This window comes from Tachysurus vachellii, chromosome 3 (genome assembly GCF_030014155.1).
Source record: "Tachysurus vachellii isolate PV-2020 chromosome 3, HZAU_Pvac_v1, whole genome shotgun sequence".
NCBI classification, from domain to species: domain Eukaryota; kingdom Metazoa; phylum Chordata; class Actinopteri; order Siluriformes; family Bagridae; genus Tachysurus; species Tachysurus vachellii.
The window spans coordinates 25,884,817-25,904,414 of NC_083462.1; the positions used below are offsets into that span (position 1 = coordinate 25,884,817).

General features: G+C 37.5%; 2 protein-coding genes across 4 annotated transcripts in view; both read right to left on the reverse strand.

The window, feature by feature from the left end:
- The window catches only part of evlb (Enah/Vasp-like b), a 31,091-nt gene extending 20,325 nt beyond the window's left edge, over positions 1 to 10,766 (reverse strand). Inside the window, exon 1 of one of the 2 annotated variants that reach the window (XM_060865013.1) lies at positions 10,447 to 10,766. In XM_060865013.1, the coding sequence (XP_060720996.1) occupies positions 10,447 to 10,451 (5 nt within the window). In that variant the 5' untranslated portion in view covers positions 10,452 to 10,766. Of the gene's footprint in view, positions 1 to 3,275; positions 3,572 to 10,446 lie in introns of those variants that run through there. The other variant, XM_060865012.1, reaches the window with a different exon arrangement.
- A 2,599-nt stretch (positions 10,767 to 13,365) lies between these two features.
- On the reverse strand, positions 13,366 to 19,228 carry LOC132842330 (echinoderm microtubule-associated protein-like 1). Of its 2 annotated transcripts, none has more exons than XM_060865014.1 (7): positions 18,565 to 19,228; positions 16,598 to 16,780; positions 15,467 to 15,602; positions 15,236 to 15,340; positions 15,111 to 15,145; positions 14,069 to 14,095; positions 13,366 to 13,862 (listed from the first exon to the last, which is right to left on the reverse strand). In XM_060865014.1, the coding sequence occupies exons 1-7, from the start codon at positions 18,704 to 18,706 to the stop codon at positions 13,603 to 13,605; spliced, it is 888 nt and encodes a 295-aa protein (XP_060720997.1). In that variant the 5' UTR covers positions 18,707 to 19,228; the 3' UTR covers positions 13,366 to 13,602. The 2 variants fall into 2 exon arrangements, with proteins under 2 accessions (XP_060720997.1, XP_060720998.1); XM_060865015.1 differs by having other exon boundaries at positions 13,664 to 13,851.
- Positions 19,229 to 19,598: the final 370 nt, after the last annotated feature.

Genomic DNA, 19,598 nt, shown 5'->3' on the forward strand with positions numbered 1-19,598 from the left:
ATATATAACAAATAAACACAGCTTGTCATGTTACAGTGTGTTAATAACTTGTGATCTGAATTATAATTTGTAAAGACAGCCAGAGATGTGCTATAATAAAAACAATCAACAGAAGAGTTGTTGTGGGATAAACACTGGTTAAGTGCTTTAAATTTAAAAGTCAAAACTTCACTGGATAAAATTAATGTGCACTAAATACATACAAACCATAGCAACTCAGTTCATTAAGCAATATTTGCTTACTTGTTAATTTTTGACACAAATCATGATCATTTCGGATACTCAAAATCATTTAATCTCCACTTGAGTACAAAGTATTTAAAGATGCTACATGCCGTCAGAGAAATCGTCATCAGTAAAGGCAATTATCTTCAATATCATGTGCCTGGTCACACATTTGTGCACAGACAGTGGGGTACTTTATATAGCTGTATTTTCTTTAGGTGCTAAAATAATGCAGAATCTGCAAACACACTATGGCCTCTAAAGGCATCACTGGTGGCTTCTGTCATCTGCTCACAGTCTACACACGTTGGACACAATCACAGACCCTATCAAATGAAAAAAAGCACTTTTCCAATGGAAAACATCTTTTACGGCTTTGTAATTATCTCATGGATTACACCATATGGAAAATAAAAAAGCATGGCCATTAGCTACTTCTGCAAGTGTGCAAAAAATAAGCAACACTACACAAGGCTACACAACAACAAAGAAAGAAGAAAATGATGATGTGTGCACAGTCGATTGGACAAGCAGCATGAACATCTTCAACATTCATATATGACTCAAAATATTAATGACTTTTTACAATATTTTAACCTAATTACTATGTATAAACTGTATTAAGCCTCTTTTCCATGGATCAACATTAAGCTTTGAAAAAGATGCTTTAGTAGTAAAGCTAAAAATCTGAGAGCCTTGTTTTGTTATAGTGACTCCAAATCATAAATCTATTCTAAAGATTATCTTCAGCCTTCTTCAAACTTTAAAGCCAGGACAGCATTTTGTTTATCTTGTTGTTCCTAAGTAGCAATCAATTAAAAGACAAAGTAAATCATTTAATAATATTATCTTTTTTTAACTGTCACTATACATGAACAAAAAAAAGGATACACAATTATAATATTAGGTTTCACAATGTTGAGCCTATTTTACAATTTGGCTTTTATATAGTCATTAGTTCTGCTAGTATTCTTTCAACATGTCACAGACCTTGTGGATGTTTATGGTCATTTAGAAGTTATTTGTGAGTAAAGACAATTTAGTGTTAAAACTCCTCGACATCCTGTTTTAAATTGATCTCATTTGTATAATGTATGGGGATAGACAGACACAAATCAATGTCAGAGAAATGATATAACAGAGGAACATACCTAAATTTTGGGAGCATGGCAGTGAGAGACTACAGTTTTCTATGTTCCATGTGAGCACTGAAGCCTTAAAGCAAGCTAATACTGTACCATATGGTACAAACATCCTACAGCATGTAAGCTTTCAGTCAGTTACGTTTTATGGTTTTACCCTGGCTTTATATCTTCTAAGGAATCTACGGCATGAGAAATGGTTAAGACAATCACAGATGATTTGATTCATTTTGTAAATGCATCTCAGAACTCAACACAAAAAGCCTGCAGACATCTAATTCCTTGCAGACATCTGTGAAAGCTCACGTAAATGAACACGCATCAGAACACATTATGGTCGGCCCCTTTTCCTCCTCACTATTCGAGTAGACACGATACAGTGAGTGCTCTCCTGTGGCGTGTCTGCCATGTAGCCTTGGTGAATTGTATTATTGGATGCTGGGAAGCACCATGTCTCCATGGTAGCCAGAATCCTTACTGTGGTACAAAGCATTTTTGTAGCATCCATTTCCTTACATTGCCCACCTTATAGACCACACACAGAAAGACACACACAGCCATCGATCTACTCTTTATTAAATTTACAGTTATATTTCATATATATTGTTCATTCTGTTTGCATTTTCTTCTCTTAGTCTTCCCTTGGCTTCCATTCAATTACATGCAGTGCAGCATTTTCTTCCTGTCCATCGATCCATCTGGCCTTTACCTCTTTCTTTACCCTTTCCTTTATTTGCTTTGTTCTCACTCTGACCTTCCCAATAACCCAGTAACCTTATTACTGATCACACTGTAAGCCAGTGGGTCTGTATCCTGACACTGAAGCTGTGCTCATCTGACTCAGTCCAGCTGATCTGTATTATCTTAGTAACAGTCAGTGGAAACAGTCCTTACATCAAGACCACAAACCTCACAACTATGTTACAAGCAGCACAAACCCAAAACCTCCACTTCTAAACTGGCTTCAAGAACACAGGCAGAATGTAGGTAATTCTACAGTGAATACATTTATGACATTTTGTCATCGTTAAAACGCTATGGACAATCATGCTTTCCTTTTATGCACCATAAAATGTCATACTTTTCTTCAACTACTAAAATTTAATCGCATAAATTTCATCACGTCTTTAGTAGATTAGATTGGGGAATGTGCTAAAACAATATCCCTGAGTGGACTTGGATTCAGAACCAGAAATTCAGTCCTCATGCTGTGTGAACACTTCTACGTCCAAATCAAACAGATATGCAAGGACTATTTCCCCAAACCAGAGCACACACACACACAGTCAGCCAAGCACATTAGGATTGAGCTTCCAAGCAACAGTGTCAAGTTCAAAATTCAGTGGCAGCTGATAGGAAAGTCATAGACCATCAAAGCAATAAAATCTGATTAGTGTAATAATACTCCTTGGGACTTTAAATTATCTGTAACTGTGGAAAGGGAAAAATAAGAAGATGATAAGAGGGATAAATAAATCTGAAATACGGAATGAGTGGAGAAATGGATTTACTGGCATTTCACCACTCACTCAGCCCAATGATGATGCTTATCCAGGCTGTCATTTAATTGACATGGAAAAAACTCTCACATGAAGTTAAAGCCGTGTGAGGACAAACCAATAGCTAACAATATTTAAACACATTCCTTAAGTGACATCCATTGTAACAATATCAGTGATGTGGCCTCACAAGGCATCCTGAGGAAACATCAACAGAGAAAAAAAAGAAAGCAAGAACAAAAGATTCATAGTCGTACACTTCATGAGCATGATAAGCAGCACTTCCACTGCCAGCCAGCACAGCCGTCTCAGCTACAGTGGAAAGCATAACTCAACCTCCAGTCTATTTTCAACAAAACCACTCAATTAAAATTCATCTCCAGAACAGCTGGACAGAGGACAAACCTACCTGGGCTTATACTCAATGACCTGAGTGCTAGCGTCACAGTAGATCTGGGGGAGGTAGAAGCGATGTGACTGCAGGTTAATATCCATTTTGTGTCATAGCAGGGGAACAAGTGTTCACATTCACTGGTTCAATCCCTCAACGGGCTGAAAGCTGTGCTGCTCCTCCACTCAGTGTAGCATTCATTAACGGTTCAAAGACAGAAAAAGCAACAGCATCTGGTAGGAGTAGGAGTTGCACAAAAGGCAGAGGAAGCTGCCTGATCTCGCTTCACCTTCCATCACACACAGACATCCACATCGCAGACACTCAGTAAAGCAAAGACCCTGGAATGGATTTGGTTTGAGAAATAGAATGAAGCCATCAGATGTTCTTAGTGAGAAGGAAAAGGTTGAATCAGTCCTGACAGAATACCACACCAGAGAAGCTCAGTAATAAAAGAAAGTAGTAGAATAAAAAGGGAAAAAAGGAAAAAAGAGAGCTCTCCTCTGAGAGGATGGAATGAAGTGATTCTGTATGAGGTATCTCCCTCCGACTGCTTCTCGCTACATCTACTGGATTAGTTCCCTCCCACAACCCTCCATCTCTCCATCCCCCTTCCTTCCAGCTGTGATAAAAAATAGTCTTAAAACCCCCAGTTCACAATTACAGCTACTACTGTTACTTGGTCCTTCTCTCATATCTTCCTTCTTTCCTTTTGCCTCTCAATATTTCATTTTCCCCTTTTCCCCCATCTCTCTCTCTCTTAAAACCTGAACTTGTACTTGCTGAATAGTATCTTCTATGCCACATGAAAATTCACACACACACACACACACACACACACACACACACACACACACACACACACACACAAAACGCATTTGATTACATTTTAAATGCTTTTAGAAAACACTTCTTGGTTTGATGTCGCTAATCAGAGGTTGTGAACTGAAGTCACCAGAGCTTGCACTAAGCCATCATCATTTTCTCTGAGACATGACATTCAGACATGAGCTCCATCATTTATTCTGATCTGGTCATGTACACTGTAATAAAAGAGTTTAACATTTATAATGATGCTATGCCCATTAAAAACACCATGTATGCGCCAAAGATTGGAATTTGCCACCAGAGTTTAATAAAGTGTTCCATTTTCTCATCTTTTTTTTTCGTAATTATGCGTCAAAAACTTCTACATTTTAGGAAAATGGTTCAATTAGGTTTTTTTTTTTTCTGTGATTACAGTGTGTAACAGACATCAACAAAAACTTAAACTAACATTTAAAGATAAATAAACAATGAAAATCCCTCTACTACTATCAAGAATGTAATATTTCAAACACTGACCAGGTCATAGTGTATGCATTTAGACTAGTTATAGATATAGATATACTCCAGATACAGATATAAAGGACGAGTGGAGGCTCTTATGTAGAGGAAGCAAGCAGCCCTTCCCCCATCATCATCATCATCCCCTCTAGCAGGTTCCTGCATGGCGTCAGACAGCATTTTAATCCTTAAAGGGAAACACGCCCTTTAAAGAGGAGCTCAGCCAAGAGTCATCTGTAACCTGCACAACCATTAGCACACCGCAGGGACCATGACTTTCTGTTAGACACATGAACACAGCCACCCATGATGAAGAGCACTACCACAGATGGAGAGGGGAAGTTGAGGATGGAGTATACAGGCTAATAAATTAAAGAAAGAGAAAGGTAATGAAATACGCATGTGAATGGACGGGGACCCATCAAACATAATTCATGTATGGCACAGGAGAGTGTAAACAGAAACATTTCATAGACATCAAGCAAAGTGGAGAATTGGCTGACAGTGAAATTCTGATTAAGCAGAGAGACAAGAAGGGAAGTTGGATGGATGGATGGATGGATGGAGATTGACAGCTGGCTCCAAGGCGGATCACTTTCCTTAGCCTTTTTACAGCCATTTGTTGGCATGGTCTTCCATTAAGGGAAGTGGATTATATGTATAACGTCATCGGAGACTAGGTTCAAAAGGCACTATAACTCTACACTATACTTAAACATGCGCATGCTAAATACACGCTGTGATCAAATTTCTGCATAGCATAGTTTGACCGATTTCAACTCACACACTGTTATACTGAGCATCTAATTTTAATTACATGCTCATTATAACAGTGTGTGAGTTGAAATCGGCATAATAGCAAAAATAAGGCATTGCAGCATTTTGATATTATCAATTGCAGTAATATTGAGAAGTGAAATATACTTTTAAAAATCAGTTCAACAGGTGCTATCAAATGTGCTGTTATAACATTCAATCATTCTTTCAACCACTTATAAACGAGTGAGTATGTGCTAGAGGCTCAGATACAGACCACAAGAGTAACATTTTACCCTTGAGCTGTCCTAATATGGGGTATTAATAGAATATTGAAAGGCTTTCAACTGCTAATGATGTTCTACTGCAGTTTTGTTTCAATATCACAAGGCAAATTGGAGTTCATAATATGACCAAGTGTGAATAACTTTCTTTGGTTGACACATCAGGGTTCATATTCATATTAACCCGGGTTCATGAATATGGTTTAATATTCATGACTTACCTGGACAATGGCAACTGGTCCAGAATGAAAAAGAGGACTTTCTCCTACACTCTAATTGTATAAGATTAGAGGGAGGTTGTAGTATTTGTGGGATAGGTTCAAGATACTGTACATCATGGAGAATCAATTTACTAGATCTATCCAGTGCAAAGTAATAATTGTCGTTAAAAGTATTCCAATAAACATACCAAGATTACGAATAAATAAAAAATACTGTTTTATTTGAATTCCCTTATAGACCAAATCTGCTCTACTTACAGATACACTACAGTAGAATTCTCCTTGGACTAAATTCCACTTAATGTATCTGCTCATGTATATCTCTTAAGAGTGTCTCTTAATATCCATCTAATAAAACCAACAGAGTGCCAGTTACTTCCTTCAGAAGCAGATGGATGTTTTACACTTCAGAAAATAATTGCAGTGTGGCGCTAATGCCACGCTCTGTATTTACACAGAAGAAAATCTGTGAGTGGGTTCCTTTGCTTTTAAAAGTTCTATTTCAAACCCATATGTTGGCCATCCAAGCAAGCGGCGTCAGAAGATCCATACACTGACCCGGATCAATATTGACTGGACTGGATCTAGAGGATGAGTGTTTAGTGCCTTTGCTTTGATGCTATTTTACCCCTGAAAAGGCGAAAATGTTGGCAGTGTTCATATGTAGTGTAAAAGCAACCTCTCGTATTGTGTATAACTTACAAACCTTTTTGATTTGTAAAGGATAAATGGATTACATCGATGGATAGATAGATTGAGAGAAAGAGAGAGGGAGACATGTAATTTATTGATCCCCAAGGGAAAATCTGAAGCAGTGAAATGTTCCAGCATCTGTTTTTTTTTTTAATAAAAGAGAGATGAAGTGCAACTAGTTTTGAAACAAAAAAAGCACATTAATATGTCGTATATTTGGAATTTATACTACATTTCCCTAGCTGTGATCATTCACACTGTGATGGACAGGCTTCCCACACAGTTTTCCCAGTATAGGATCTGTATTCACTGCAACCTTAAACAGAATAAAGAAACTACTGTAGATGAAAAAAATAGATGAATCTCATAACTTACATTCTATATTTTCTCCTTATAAATAAAACCCTGTCCATTTCTAATGTTATCTGTAAAAAAAAGTGTAAAAACAAATATGTTATCTCCTTTTTGGAACTACTCAGTGTTTTGGGATCTAAAAATCATATATTCTGGTCAGATTCACAGCACAACAGTACAAGCACATGTCTGTGATCCCTTACAATCCTACCACCTGTGCTAGATGTACATGTCTGACCTATAAAATATATGCCAGGTTTTACACTACCTGAATTGGGGATCAAAAGATATTCTGACTCAGCGACTCTGAGAGGAATTAAAATAGGTCTGCAACTGCTTAGTCTGTCTGCTCTACAGCAAAGTTAAACCAGAAGGCTTAATTGTAGACCGGCCCCACTGCTTTTAAATGAGGTCAATAAAATTCACATGCTGCTAATGCTCTTTCATTTTGTTAGATGTTCCATTATGGAAGAATCATTAGGTAAGTGTTAAGCACCTTGTAAATATAATCATTATATTATGTTTACATGTAAACATTAAGCATTTTTAAAATTATGCCCGTTTACAGTATGTGTCTTCGCCTTAAAATCTATTATCGTATAACTACATGGAAAAAAATGCAAAATAATTAATTAGCTATTATACATTTAGATTGAGGAGATCATTCATTGAAAAGGGGGCTGACTATGACACACTTCTGCACACCTACAGACACCTAACTCAAAAAGACTGCATTTGAAGTTCTGAATCTGAAACAAGCAGCCGACAGAAGAATGATGGCAGAATTATTATGGTATAATTAATAAATTCCTTTTCAAACTCTTTTAACATCTTCAGGCCAGCACATCTTACTGTGATTTGTATCTCCTTGACACCCAGCTTATCCATCTCCCTATATACTTTATATAGCAGACAAAGCATACGCAGAGAGACACTTAATATCTGACAAGTCACATATGACTCAACTATGTCACCCACACAGATACATTCCCTAATTTGCATCATGGAAATGTTTGAGTTTGTTTAAAGGGCACTAAACAACAACTAGTGTTAGATGGATGAATGAATGTAGATGCACAAATATTTATAGATATATCCAGAGTTTATGCAAATGATATAAATAATCAAATAAATCTTCTGTCCAGGCAAAAAAGGAGTACAGGTTTATTAAGAAACATTTAAAACTTTAAAAATAGAATTCAGGTGAATTGAAAGATTAGTTACACATGTAACAGTGGTGTAGTAAACACCAGGGTTGGTGAAAATCACCAGGATACCTTCTTGTGCATATGTGCATGTTTGCAGAAACCTTGTGACCATATGTTGTATAATTTGCAAAGACTGGTTGTGAATGATAGGGAACCCTGGAGCTACATAAGTCATTAGTCGTCTATTTCACCCCTCATCAGCACCAGGATAATCTAAGCCAGAGACTCATGAGGACCTGGCCCACCTTAGAACTGACAGGAAATGTTTTTGAAGAATGCTGCCATAGTCACATCATTGGGAGGGACAGTGTTAAAGTTTTAGATCCTGGCGTTATACACTAATACCTCAGGTAGCAGTAGTTCAGTCTTTGTGGAGCCACCTTCCTTTTAAGTAGTGTCCGTGAAGAGGAGAAGGTCCATATAGAGTAGCACGTCATGGTAGGGGCCTGGAAGCCAGCCTGCCTCTAGAGTAAAGTGATGATGTTCACCACCTACTGAGTATGTCTCTGTTTTGACAAAGACAGTCTTCATCCTTTTCTTCATTATAGAGGGTCGTGTAGGAGTTGGAGTTGGAGACAGGGAGATCACCAGTGTAGTGTGCAATGGACACTCAGCAGGCTCACCTTAATGGAAAGTTCTAACAGTCTGAATTAAAAGAAAGTGCGGGCCACCAACACCTATAAGGCAAGCTTATCTCTAAGGCATGTAGTTCTCCCACTCTTTTTACTGAAATGATCACCAGATGATGGAGTACACACCATTTGTGTAACAGTTTGCACCTTCGAGCACAAAAGACTGTCTACCAAGGCCTCTTGAATTCAAAGAATCTCCTGTAATGGAAGCAGCCATGGTTTTCTGGTTTTCTGACAGTTACAGTGTTGCCCTAATATACCAGCATATGGTGGTTGTAGAAAGCAGAATAAAAATTAAGAGCTGCCTCACTTCCAGTTGGTTGATGTGTTCTACTATCTCACTGGGGCTTCACACACCACCTGTGCTTCTGTGGTACAGTCTGTCTGGCAGTGAAGGAGGCATCCATTGTGATATATCTCTCTAAGAAGACACTGCATCCAGACAGACCCCTTTTGTCTTGCAACTACAGCTTGTTAGAGCTGTCCGTAAAAGTCTGGGTTTAGACTCAAATTGGTACTCCATTTTATAAAATGTCTTTAGTTTCAATCTGCACAGGGGGACCATATCCTCAGCATCAACTAGAACCGTACATAATGATTGCTTAAATTTGATTGGTAAGCATTAAAATTGCATTTTCAGTTAATCTTGCTTAACACCGATTCTTACTATAAAGCTACACTGTTAGACAGAGTGCTGTAATGCATGCAAGGATTCTACCGTCTACCAGATGGCCTGCTCCATGGTGGAGGCACATATGTGCCAGTCCAAGTACAGATTCATCGTGAATCCTCTGGTACTAGAGAAAAGCCAAAGGGTAGGACTTTGAATTTGGATGTTGAAAAACAAGCCTCAAAAATATCTGTGCTCCAGTGTGGTGGGAACATGAAGATATGTATCAGGAAAATCCACTGACTTATCTGGTCTTGTGGTTGTATGAAACAGCAGAGATTCTGGAAACCTGTTCAGCCCTGAAAATGAACTTTGAACCATGTTCTAAATCATGCTTCTGTCAAACAGGGAACACATTTCATGGAATGAAGCATCAAACTTGGTGAGGACTGAAATACATGAGACCCTGAGACAAGATAAGGTTAGATGTAGATGACAGAACCAGTTGGTCTGATGTAGTCTCACCCCAGTGAGCCATGGGACTATAGAGGCTGATTCACAGACGCAGTAGTGATGTAGATACAAAAGCGCTCGGTTCCTCATCGGCCGCCGTCTTTTCATCAATGAAAGCTGCACGTGCTCTCGGGTTTCTATGACAACGGCTCCATTCTATGCATCCCTCGGCTCCATGCACTAGCATACATTGGCTATTTAAGCTACAGAGGCATTATGCTGCCTCCTAATAACCTTGAAAATGCGCCTCTTGTAAACGGAGACAGAAGTGAACAAATAAAAACAGCCTGTATTCCAACCGGAGTGGTGATGTGTGTTGCCCCACCTCACACACACACACACACACACACACACACACACACACACACACACACACATACAGAGACACACAGAGACACACACGCGATTATATGCATTAATCATGTAAACGAAGCCACGTATAAGCAGCACACCAGACAGAGATGTCACCAACAACTTCAGGTGTAAATCCCATACAAACGGCATCGGCACGCGCCGCATGCAGTAGCGCTCGCGCCCTTCATTGTGCGGTTTAACGGCGCCGTGTGTTTTAACGGCGCGTGATTTTGCTTACCTCATCTTTCTCCTCTCCCCTCCGTATGGAGGACTGCGCAAAATCTTCCCCGACCTCTTTTTTTCTCCCGAATTCACTCCCTACCCCTCTGTTTTAAGTCTCTTATCCTTGTAATTGTGACGGCTCCGTTAACACGCCGGATGTGCGGAGGCTGGAAGCGTCTCTTCTGTTTGCTCCCTCAGATCTCTCTCTCACTTCCATTTCACATCGATCGCCACTGCTGTCTCTGTGGAGCGAGTCAATGTGTGGATAGGCAACGGCGTAGGTGATGCCATCTTTACATCCTTACATACAGAGGGAGAGGGAGAGAGAGAGAGAGAGGGAGAGGGAGAGAGAGAGAGGGAGAGAGAGAGGGAGAGGGAGAGAGAGGGGGGAGAGGGAGAGAGACAGGGAGAGGGGGGAGAGAGGGGGGAGGGGGGAGAGAGGAGAGAGAGAGAGGGAGAGGGAGAGAGGGGGGAGAGCGAGGGAGAGAGACAGGGAGAGAGAGGGAGGGAGAGAGGGAGGGAGAGAGGGAGAGAGAGAGAGAGAGAGAGGGAGAGAGAGAGAGAGAGAGAGAGAAGGGGGGATGGAGAGAGAGACAGGGAGAGAGAGAGAGAGACAGGGAGAGAGAGAGAGAGAGAGAGAGAGTAGTTTGCTTTGCTGGAATATTTCAGTGATGAGTGATTAACAGAGGAATTGGTTTATTCTGACTGACTGAATCAATCATAAGTATCAACAGGATTACTTTTTACAATAAATTTTTAAATGCCATCATGCTTTATTTGTACCACGCTGCCACCTTTTCATTGTAAAAATTTGACTCTATAATCGCAACACATTTATTTACAGCAAATATTTAGCACATTGGCAACTATGAGCCAATAAATATTTATTTGCTTTTTGAAGTAAAGCTTACACTCACATCCAGAATTAGGTAGGTACGTTGTGTACAAATATAATCATTTGAGTCCTAGTTTTATTACAATTACAGCATAGTTAACTTAGTATTTACACTATAAGATTATGCAGAATAATTTAGCCTTCGAATTAGGAGATGAACAGCTTAATTAGAAACACAGTATGACAGGCATCATAATCCTGTGGTTATGTTTAATAATAAATTCTATACAATAATGTGGTGGCAGTGCACTTCATTAAATCATGCAGATACAGGCCAAGAGCTCTCTATTTGAATGGGGAAATCTGATTTTTGACTGGAATTGTGGCTGTTGGTGCCAGACAAGCAGGATTTATCGTTTCAGAAACTGCTGATTTCCAGGGATTTTTACTTGCAACAGTCTGTAGAGGTTACACGAAACAGTGTGTAAATACCAAAAATGTCCAGTGAACAACAGACCTATTAGCAGAAACAGCTTATTGATCAATATCAATAATTATATACACATATCTATAAGTACTGCATTATCAGGACTGTCAGTCATCAAATCATCTGTATATATTACACACTACTGCCGCTATATATTGTACAAAAAGCATAATATTGCACAATATTGTAATTTGCACTCCCACACTTTATGTACATAACTGATCGTTCATATTCTATATTCATAATTAATACTCAATCTGTCTATATTGTATCTCATCGTCTGCATTGTTTTCTTGTATAGTATAGTGTTATTTATGTCTGTACTTTTGAGAGTCACAAACAGCTGGAACCAAATTCCTTGTGTGTGTCGACACACTTGGCCAATAAACCTGATTCTGATTCTGATGAAAAAAAGACAAAGGAAAATGGCTAGATTGGTTCAGACTGACAGAAAGGCTACAACAACTACAACAAATAAGCTCTTAAATATGCTCTTTACAGCCGTGGTGAGCAGAAAAGTATCTTCTTCAATATACCAAATACTAAATATCTATATCTTATTATATACCAAATGAAATGATAAATCCTCTAATTGTCTGTTATGATCTGTTTAGCCTTGTATTAAGGCCTGGTTTGGGTATATCCTAAATAACACTATTCATCATTCAGTATGTCTTTTTAGGCCTTAAAAATAATACATATTCATTATTCTTTCCAGTGGTATACTTACTTGCTGTCTATTCCATACAATACAGTACACTCTCTATGCAGGGCAACACTGCTATGGTCCCAATACCAGAAAAGTAAAAAAAATTCTAAAATGCTGAAAACTTCCATGTGCAACAAATCTATTTACTTAATTTTAGACCACAATCCTGTGTATTTAAACCTGTAACAAGGCTGGTAGTTATGACATTATATAGCTTAAACCTTTAGCTTTCAATCTATTACTCAAGCCAACTACAATTTTCATTTGAAATATTACTTCCTTATGATGATTTCGTTAGGTCAGATTTCTCCAAATTAACAAATGACCAAAAACTCTCTGTGATTAAGGTGTGTGTAGGATGAAGTTGAAAAATTTTTAAATGATTTTCAAAGCCTGTCCGGTATTTTTCCTACCCATGAACACAAGGCGGTGGTTAGGGTTCATCTAGAACTTGCATGCTAACTAGAGAGCATTAGCATTAGCTCTTACACGTACTATATAACACTGAAAACATGCAAAATCTAACTCATAATAATTCATGACGATGGTCACAAGTGCAGTCTCTATCCTTTTGCATATGCAGACAGTAATGTATAATAGTAATGTATAATATCAGTAGAGTGGCAGATTAATTGCCGGTATGATTATAGCCCTTCTATAATAATTAAAGTCTTCTGTGGTAACCTACAGATACTTCACCAGTCAAATATTGCGTAAATGATTTTGCACTGTGATTTTAATGGCAGCATGCACTAACACAGACTCATTACTTCAGATGAGAGCCTTCACCTTCTTATTATAGAATATATCATTTGTAACAACTCAAGGAAATCTTTTTTCAGAGAAATGACAATACAGTAAGTAATAAGAAAGCCAAATAATAGACTAACTGAATATCTAGTTAGTACGTTAGTACGTTTTTTCAAAAAAATTATCTTAAAATAACTTTACTTACATCCTGCAACAAATAACGTCCTGCAAATTCACATGATCAGAACCAAAATAATTAAAACCAACATGTTAGTCATTCGAGAGTTAAGAATTAACCAACATGTCACTTCCACTAGTTAACAATCAACAGTTTTTATTTAGTGGCTTATGAACACCAGATTGATTGTCCAGGTTCTACTACTGTGTGTGTTTAATAACAGATCTGGAAATACTGACTAGGGGACTTAAGGGGACTCTTGTAGATAGGGGTGTCAGCAGGAGAAAAGGGGCTCTGACATGTGCTCCTGTGTAAGGATAGTGAGCAGGGAGGCTTCTTCACAGCTCCTACTTTCTTCTTGTCTGAGGCAGCTTTATCTGGAGAGCACACACTCGGCCACACTGGTATAGCGACTGCATTCTCAGTAGGCCCAGTCTTTTTTGCTGGGTGACTCAGATAGATCTGCATAGTCACTAAGTGAAGGTTGCATGATGGTGGGGTGCAGAAACAAGAAAGGGGTGAAAACAAGACGGAGAAAAAAGAGATAAAAAAAATAAAGTAACAACAAAGATTTATAAGAATAGTTATCCAAAATTTTTAAGAGTTTTCTTTCTATCTGTCACTCTAAACGAAATATGTAAATATGAAAGTGGCATAATAAGAGTGGCATGAGGTCTACCTTTGCAGTGAGTCACACGTCGGCTTCCTAAAGAACAAAAAAGAAAAAGATCACATTTTTCATCAGACCTCCACATTTCCAGAGTGATTCTCTATTTCTGCATTACAGATGTAATATTTGTGTCTCATTGTCTGAACAAGGTTGGCATCAAGTCGCATAGAGGCAATGTTAAACAGATTTAATAGAATAGAAATACATTATATAATATATTTGAAAAAATATTATGTTTAAATGTTACAAATAGATGCTATTTTACATGTAGCTTCTCATGTACAGTGCCTCTAGTATATTTTCACCAGATGCTATGAATTTTCAAAACCTTTGCAGAAAATATTATTTATGTAAGGAATTAAACATGCTTTTATATATAAACAATGAAAATGGAGTGTTGTACTGTGGCCCGATATGAAGCAGAGTTCACAATAAACTAGAATTTCCTGACACTTTTTATTCCTCGCACATAACAGCAAGAATGGCACATGACATATTTTATTTGTGTATAGTAGCCTTTAATGTTTCTGTTATTATTTACACTACAGTATAAGAGCTATAAGCAGTGGTTACCTCACCAGACTCAGCCCTTTTTTTTTTTTTTAAATAAAGCATAAAAAAGCTTGTGTCAGGATCTAGACCGGGTATTTTGACCTGTGTTTGTGTTTACGTTTTGTGTTCACGTGTCTGCCCCTTTCTTGTCTAATTCCTTATTTAGACAAGGGTGGGGCAGACACGTGAACACAAAACGTAAACAAAAACACAGGTCAAAAAGTCCGGGCTAGATCCTGACAGCTTGTCACGTTACTGAGAAACCAGAAAGTGTAAAGCCCTCAATCCTGAAGACCTTCCCTTACAGAAAACAATTTATAATTAGTCTTCGCAGGTAATCTTAATATTTTCAATAGTAAAGCTATAAATAATCTATAATACAGAATTACATTTTATATGAAGAACAGAATATACTGTAACAAATCAGCTTGCTTGTACACTGTTATACTTTTGGGGAGGAAAGTAACATTATTTGAATATGCCTTAATTAATTTCTTACCTACAACACTTGTGATGCTCTCCTTTGGTTTGTTGCTAAATAAACAAACAATCCCAAATGATAATGTTTAGTATTCGGTAGTGCAAGAGTCAATGCAGAATTAGGATAATTTTGATGAGCCTGACCTCTCTTGAAGTTTCTTACAGGGGGTTGAGGTGGTGCTGGTTGTTGGAGCAGTGCGACGGCTTGCAGGAACACTGTAACTGTCTTTCGCACCGCTTGCTGGGCCTCTAAACCAGACAGAAAAAAATCATTATTATTTTACTCAGTTAAAAAATGAAATAGATACAAATCCATAAGCAGTTTTATGTAATAACTGTGAGTTGGTTACAATCCTTATAGCCAATGCCATGCACCTTTTAGTGGCTAGCAAAGGGTTGTAATTCTTCAAGGATGTGGAAGAGGGCAGTGTGGAGCTGGAGCACTTCTTCATGGAGTTGGCTGCATTGCTGCTTGTTCTAGGTTGCAGGGCCAAAGACATAGGCCTGGATGCTAAAGGAATATATAAAATAGTGTAGTATAATGTCATATTTTCTTGTGCCAACATTCAGATCATATAAATTCAGATCTTTGGTTAATACATGTGTTTGTTGAAAGCCTGCACACCACTGATCTAATTACACTAATGAAACTACCAGCTAATCAAATAAGGGAACCCAGCCTTCCGATCTCAGCAAAGCCAACTGAGGTTCAGGAAGTTTAAATGTTATTCATAATTGAAAACATTATATTATATTATATTATATTATATTATATTATATTATATTATATTATATTATATTATATTATATTATATTATATTATATTATATTGTGTTATATTATATTATATTAGAGGACTGTTGAATTCTCAAATCTTTTTAGTTCTGATGTGTTGATTACTTTTCTATAACAGCAGCTCTGACAGTAATTGTGGCTGCGAGGAAAATCACATTTATTTATTATTATTATTATTTTATCAATGTGCTCATTCTAATAATACATTATTGTTTCTTGGCTGAAGCTACACAGAAACAAATTTTGATAGGGTGAAGTTTTCTGTTAGAAGATATTTATTTTTTAGTATTTTCAGAAAGTCTCCGCAGTCAGTGCTTTGTATCTATCAGAGGTAAAGCTGTGGTTTTCAGACATGGGGAAATCTTCAGGACAGATTTGTGGTATAATTGGAATAAGAGAGTGTGCTGTTATTGGAAAATCATTAGCTTCATATTGGGAATAACTCTGTACACATAACCTTTGATTATTTTCCTTATTTTCTGGTGAAAGACATCATGTAGGTCTACACAGTCTGGTATGTTTCCTTTCTCTTCCTGTTTTGAAATGTTTCTTTTCAAGCAATTGTTGTTTTCAATTTTTTTGTTTTTTTGGCCTCAGTAAATCTCTTAGTTGTTTAGTTTTTAATGCTTTAAAGATTAAACCGATCCTCTGTTTAAAGACTATGTAAAAAAAGTGGTCAGTTGCTGTGTATACTGTATGCATGTGTGGTACCTTTAGCAGGCCCTCTTTTAGTGTGAGCAGCAGTTTGAGCCTCTGAAATGTTGAGTCTTTTGAGAACATCAGCCAGAGCTATCTTCAGCAGCTGCACCTCATCCTCCTGAATCTGGAGGCGCTGCTCCAAGTACATGAGCCTGTCTGTCAACTCCATGTTACTGTGTGTCGAGCTGTGTTCATCTGTCATCACACAGAGGACAGGACACTTTTGTTTTTGCCTTGTGTTAAAAAAAAAAAAAAAAAACAACCAACAAAAAAAAAAAACAGCTCACTCGACAATTGCCAATATTTGTTATACTGAAATAAATTAATTAATATTGCTGCCTCATGCAAAGCATTCCCTGCCTAGCCTGTGAATGTGTGTCTTTCTTTGAAAAGAAATGTGGCACTAGGTACTAAACAATTTTTAGATAAAGCATAATGGAGGCTGTCTGTTTTTATGTGGGATGTGGGAGCTCAGTTGGTGGGATGTGGTAGCTCAGTGGTTAAGGTGTTCGACTACTGAATGGAAGGTCACTGGTTGAAATCCCAGGTCCACCAATTTGCCAATGCAGGGCCCCTGAGCAAGGCCCTGTTAAGGAACCCTCAATTGCTCAGGTGTATAAACTGAAATTAAAAAAAAAAAATGCAAGTCACTCTGGATAATAGTGTCTGCTGTAAATGTTTTTATGTTTCAGAAATAGAAGCAAGTCTGACAGCTAAAGTGTTTAGAAATTTTGTAACCAGGTTTTCCAAGATGCTTGAATAAAAAAGATACCTTATTCCATAGACAGATACCTGACAGACTACCTGCCTTGACACAGATGCATATTTAGGCCTTTTATTTATTATTAGACCTATTATTATTATTATTAGTTTAATTTTAAAGAATTTCTGATATGAATTTCTAATTTCTGATAAAGTACTTTGTAGAACATTTTAATTTATTCTTTACTCAAAGGGATTTAAAATGAGTCCCTTTTTGACTAATAGATTTAGGAATGAAATGGTAGTCGTATAGGTAACATACTGTAGTCACATTTCCTTTACTTTGCATGTATACAACAAAAGCTTAGGAAAAGTGGAGGTAACTGAAATGACCTTTTACCATATAACATAAAAAACACTGGATAAAAAACCCAATGGAACATCGCTGACATCACACCCTCTCATATAGGTCTCATACTATAAATGTAGATTCGTATACATTTGAAAATTTAAAACGTATTGACAGATTTCCACATCTGCCCTTCAGAGACATTAATTTTAAAGGAGGGGGATCGTCAGGGGCTCGTCAGGGCAAATGCAAATATAAAGCGTTTCACTCGCTTCATACAGTATATGCATTGCTCATGAATATCTCAATGCTCCAAAATAAAAAAAGGAATCACTCATTATTACATGCTGCATTAATCCAACAGTAGGCACTTGTTATTTTGAGAGGACCCATATGGAGATTGGGATTGAAATAGTGCTTAATCCCATGGCAGCAACAGGGAATTAGTGGAACTGCATTCTTGTTGTGCAGAATTACAGTCAGAAACTTTGATGCATGTACATTATATTCAGAGGAAAAACAACATTTATAGCATCATATAAAAAAGGTAATAAAACAACAGATTAACAAACGTACAGTACACAATCCTTTGTATCCGAGAGTGATATATTATTTCTGTAAAAAAATCTTAATTAAATGTGGATTTATTTTCAGATGATCATGGTCATAGGCATGATCATCAAATATAAAGCTACACTTGTACTGTAGTTTTGATAGGTTTGTGGTTTTAATGTAGACATAACGATTAGAGTATACACTTATATGTAGTAGTATAGATCTAAGGCTTATTTAATAATTTAATATTAAAGATTTGTACTGAAATTTCAAAACACAAATACACATCAGAGTAATTTTAAAAAAGTTTTTGTTTTCATACGATTAAACCATATGTAACAGATGGGCAGAACTCTTGTAATACGATACTGACCTGTTATGAAGTCTACTTCAGGTGCTAAGAGAGAGCCATCATGGTACAGCTGATCTCTTCCATCTTCAGCTACTTCAGATCGCTCCACCAGTTCCTCCATGTGTGCGTCTGCCATCGCTGCTGCTGACGTGCCTTCCATCATGTGAGCGTCTACTTGGTGAGCGCGTGTGTGCAAGAAAAACCTGTGTTCATGTGTGTCCAAGTGTCTAAATTGTCCTGAACTAAAAGCACACAACAGAGACCACACCACCACTGCACATTCCTCCTCCCCTTGACCTTCTTAATCCTCAGATACACACAATTTGAGATGAGTGATGTAACTGCCCCCAGATTACTGCCTCTGGTAAGCCACCTCAGGAGCGAACATGAGCTGTCTACGTGCATGTGTGTGTGGGTTGGATTTTGAGGGCTGGGAGATTAAAGAGACATGTTTAATTCCAAAGAACTCTTATACAAATGAGTCTGTGTATGTGGGGGAGGCCCCAACTGAATAAACAGCTAATGGATTTCAGCAAATATCGAATCACAACAATCACAGCAAACTCAATACACCAAAAATAAGTGTGTTGCACTCAACACTATATACACTATATACACCAATACAACATTTGTTTGACTGTATATTTGTAATCACACCCTCTAGTGTCACCCATAAGAGGATGGGTTCCCCTTTGAGTCTGGTTCCTCTCAAGGTTTCTTCCTTACCAGTTTAAGGGAGTTTTTCTTTGCCACTGCTGCCTGAGTCACCTCAGACTTACTCATTGGGGATAAATACATATACATACATACATACATACATACTGTGAACTATATATATCTTAAATTTTTATTATATTAATTCTTTATACTTCTTATGTTTACCTTCTGCTCTATGTTACTGTATATTCTGTAAAGCTGCTTTGAGACAATGTACATTGTAAAAAGTGCTATACAAATAAACTTGAATTGAATTGAATATATAGAACTCAATCTATATCGTGCTTGAAAAAAACCCGTTTGGTGTAAATTGTCGTTAGATGTAAATACGTTTGCTT

Bases quoted from the DNA above. Each gene is read 5' to 3' on its own strand.
- LOC132842330 (XM_060865014.1), bottom strand. From the start codon at position 18,706: ATGATGGAAGGCACGTCAGCAGCAGCGATGGCAGACGCACACATGGAG. The intron at 15,603-16,597 runs GTACCACACATG...ATATTCCTTTAG, and splicing joins TAAAAGAGGGCCTGCTAAAG to CATCCAGGCCTATGTCTTTG. The intron at 13,863-14,068 runs GTAGACCTCATG...ACCTTCACTTAG, and splicing joins ACGTGTGACTCACTGCAAAG to TGACTATGCAGATCTATCTG.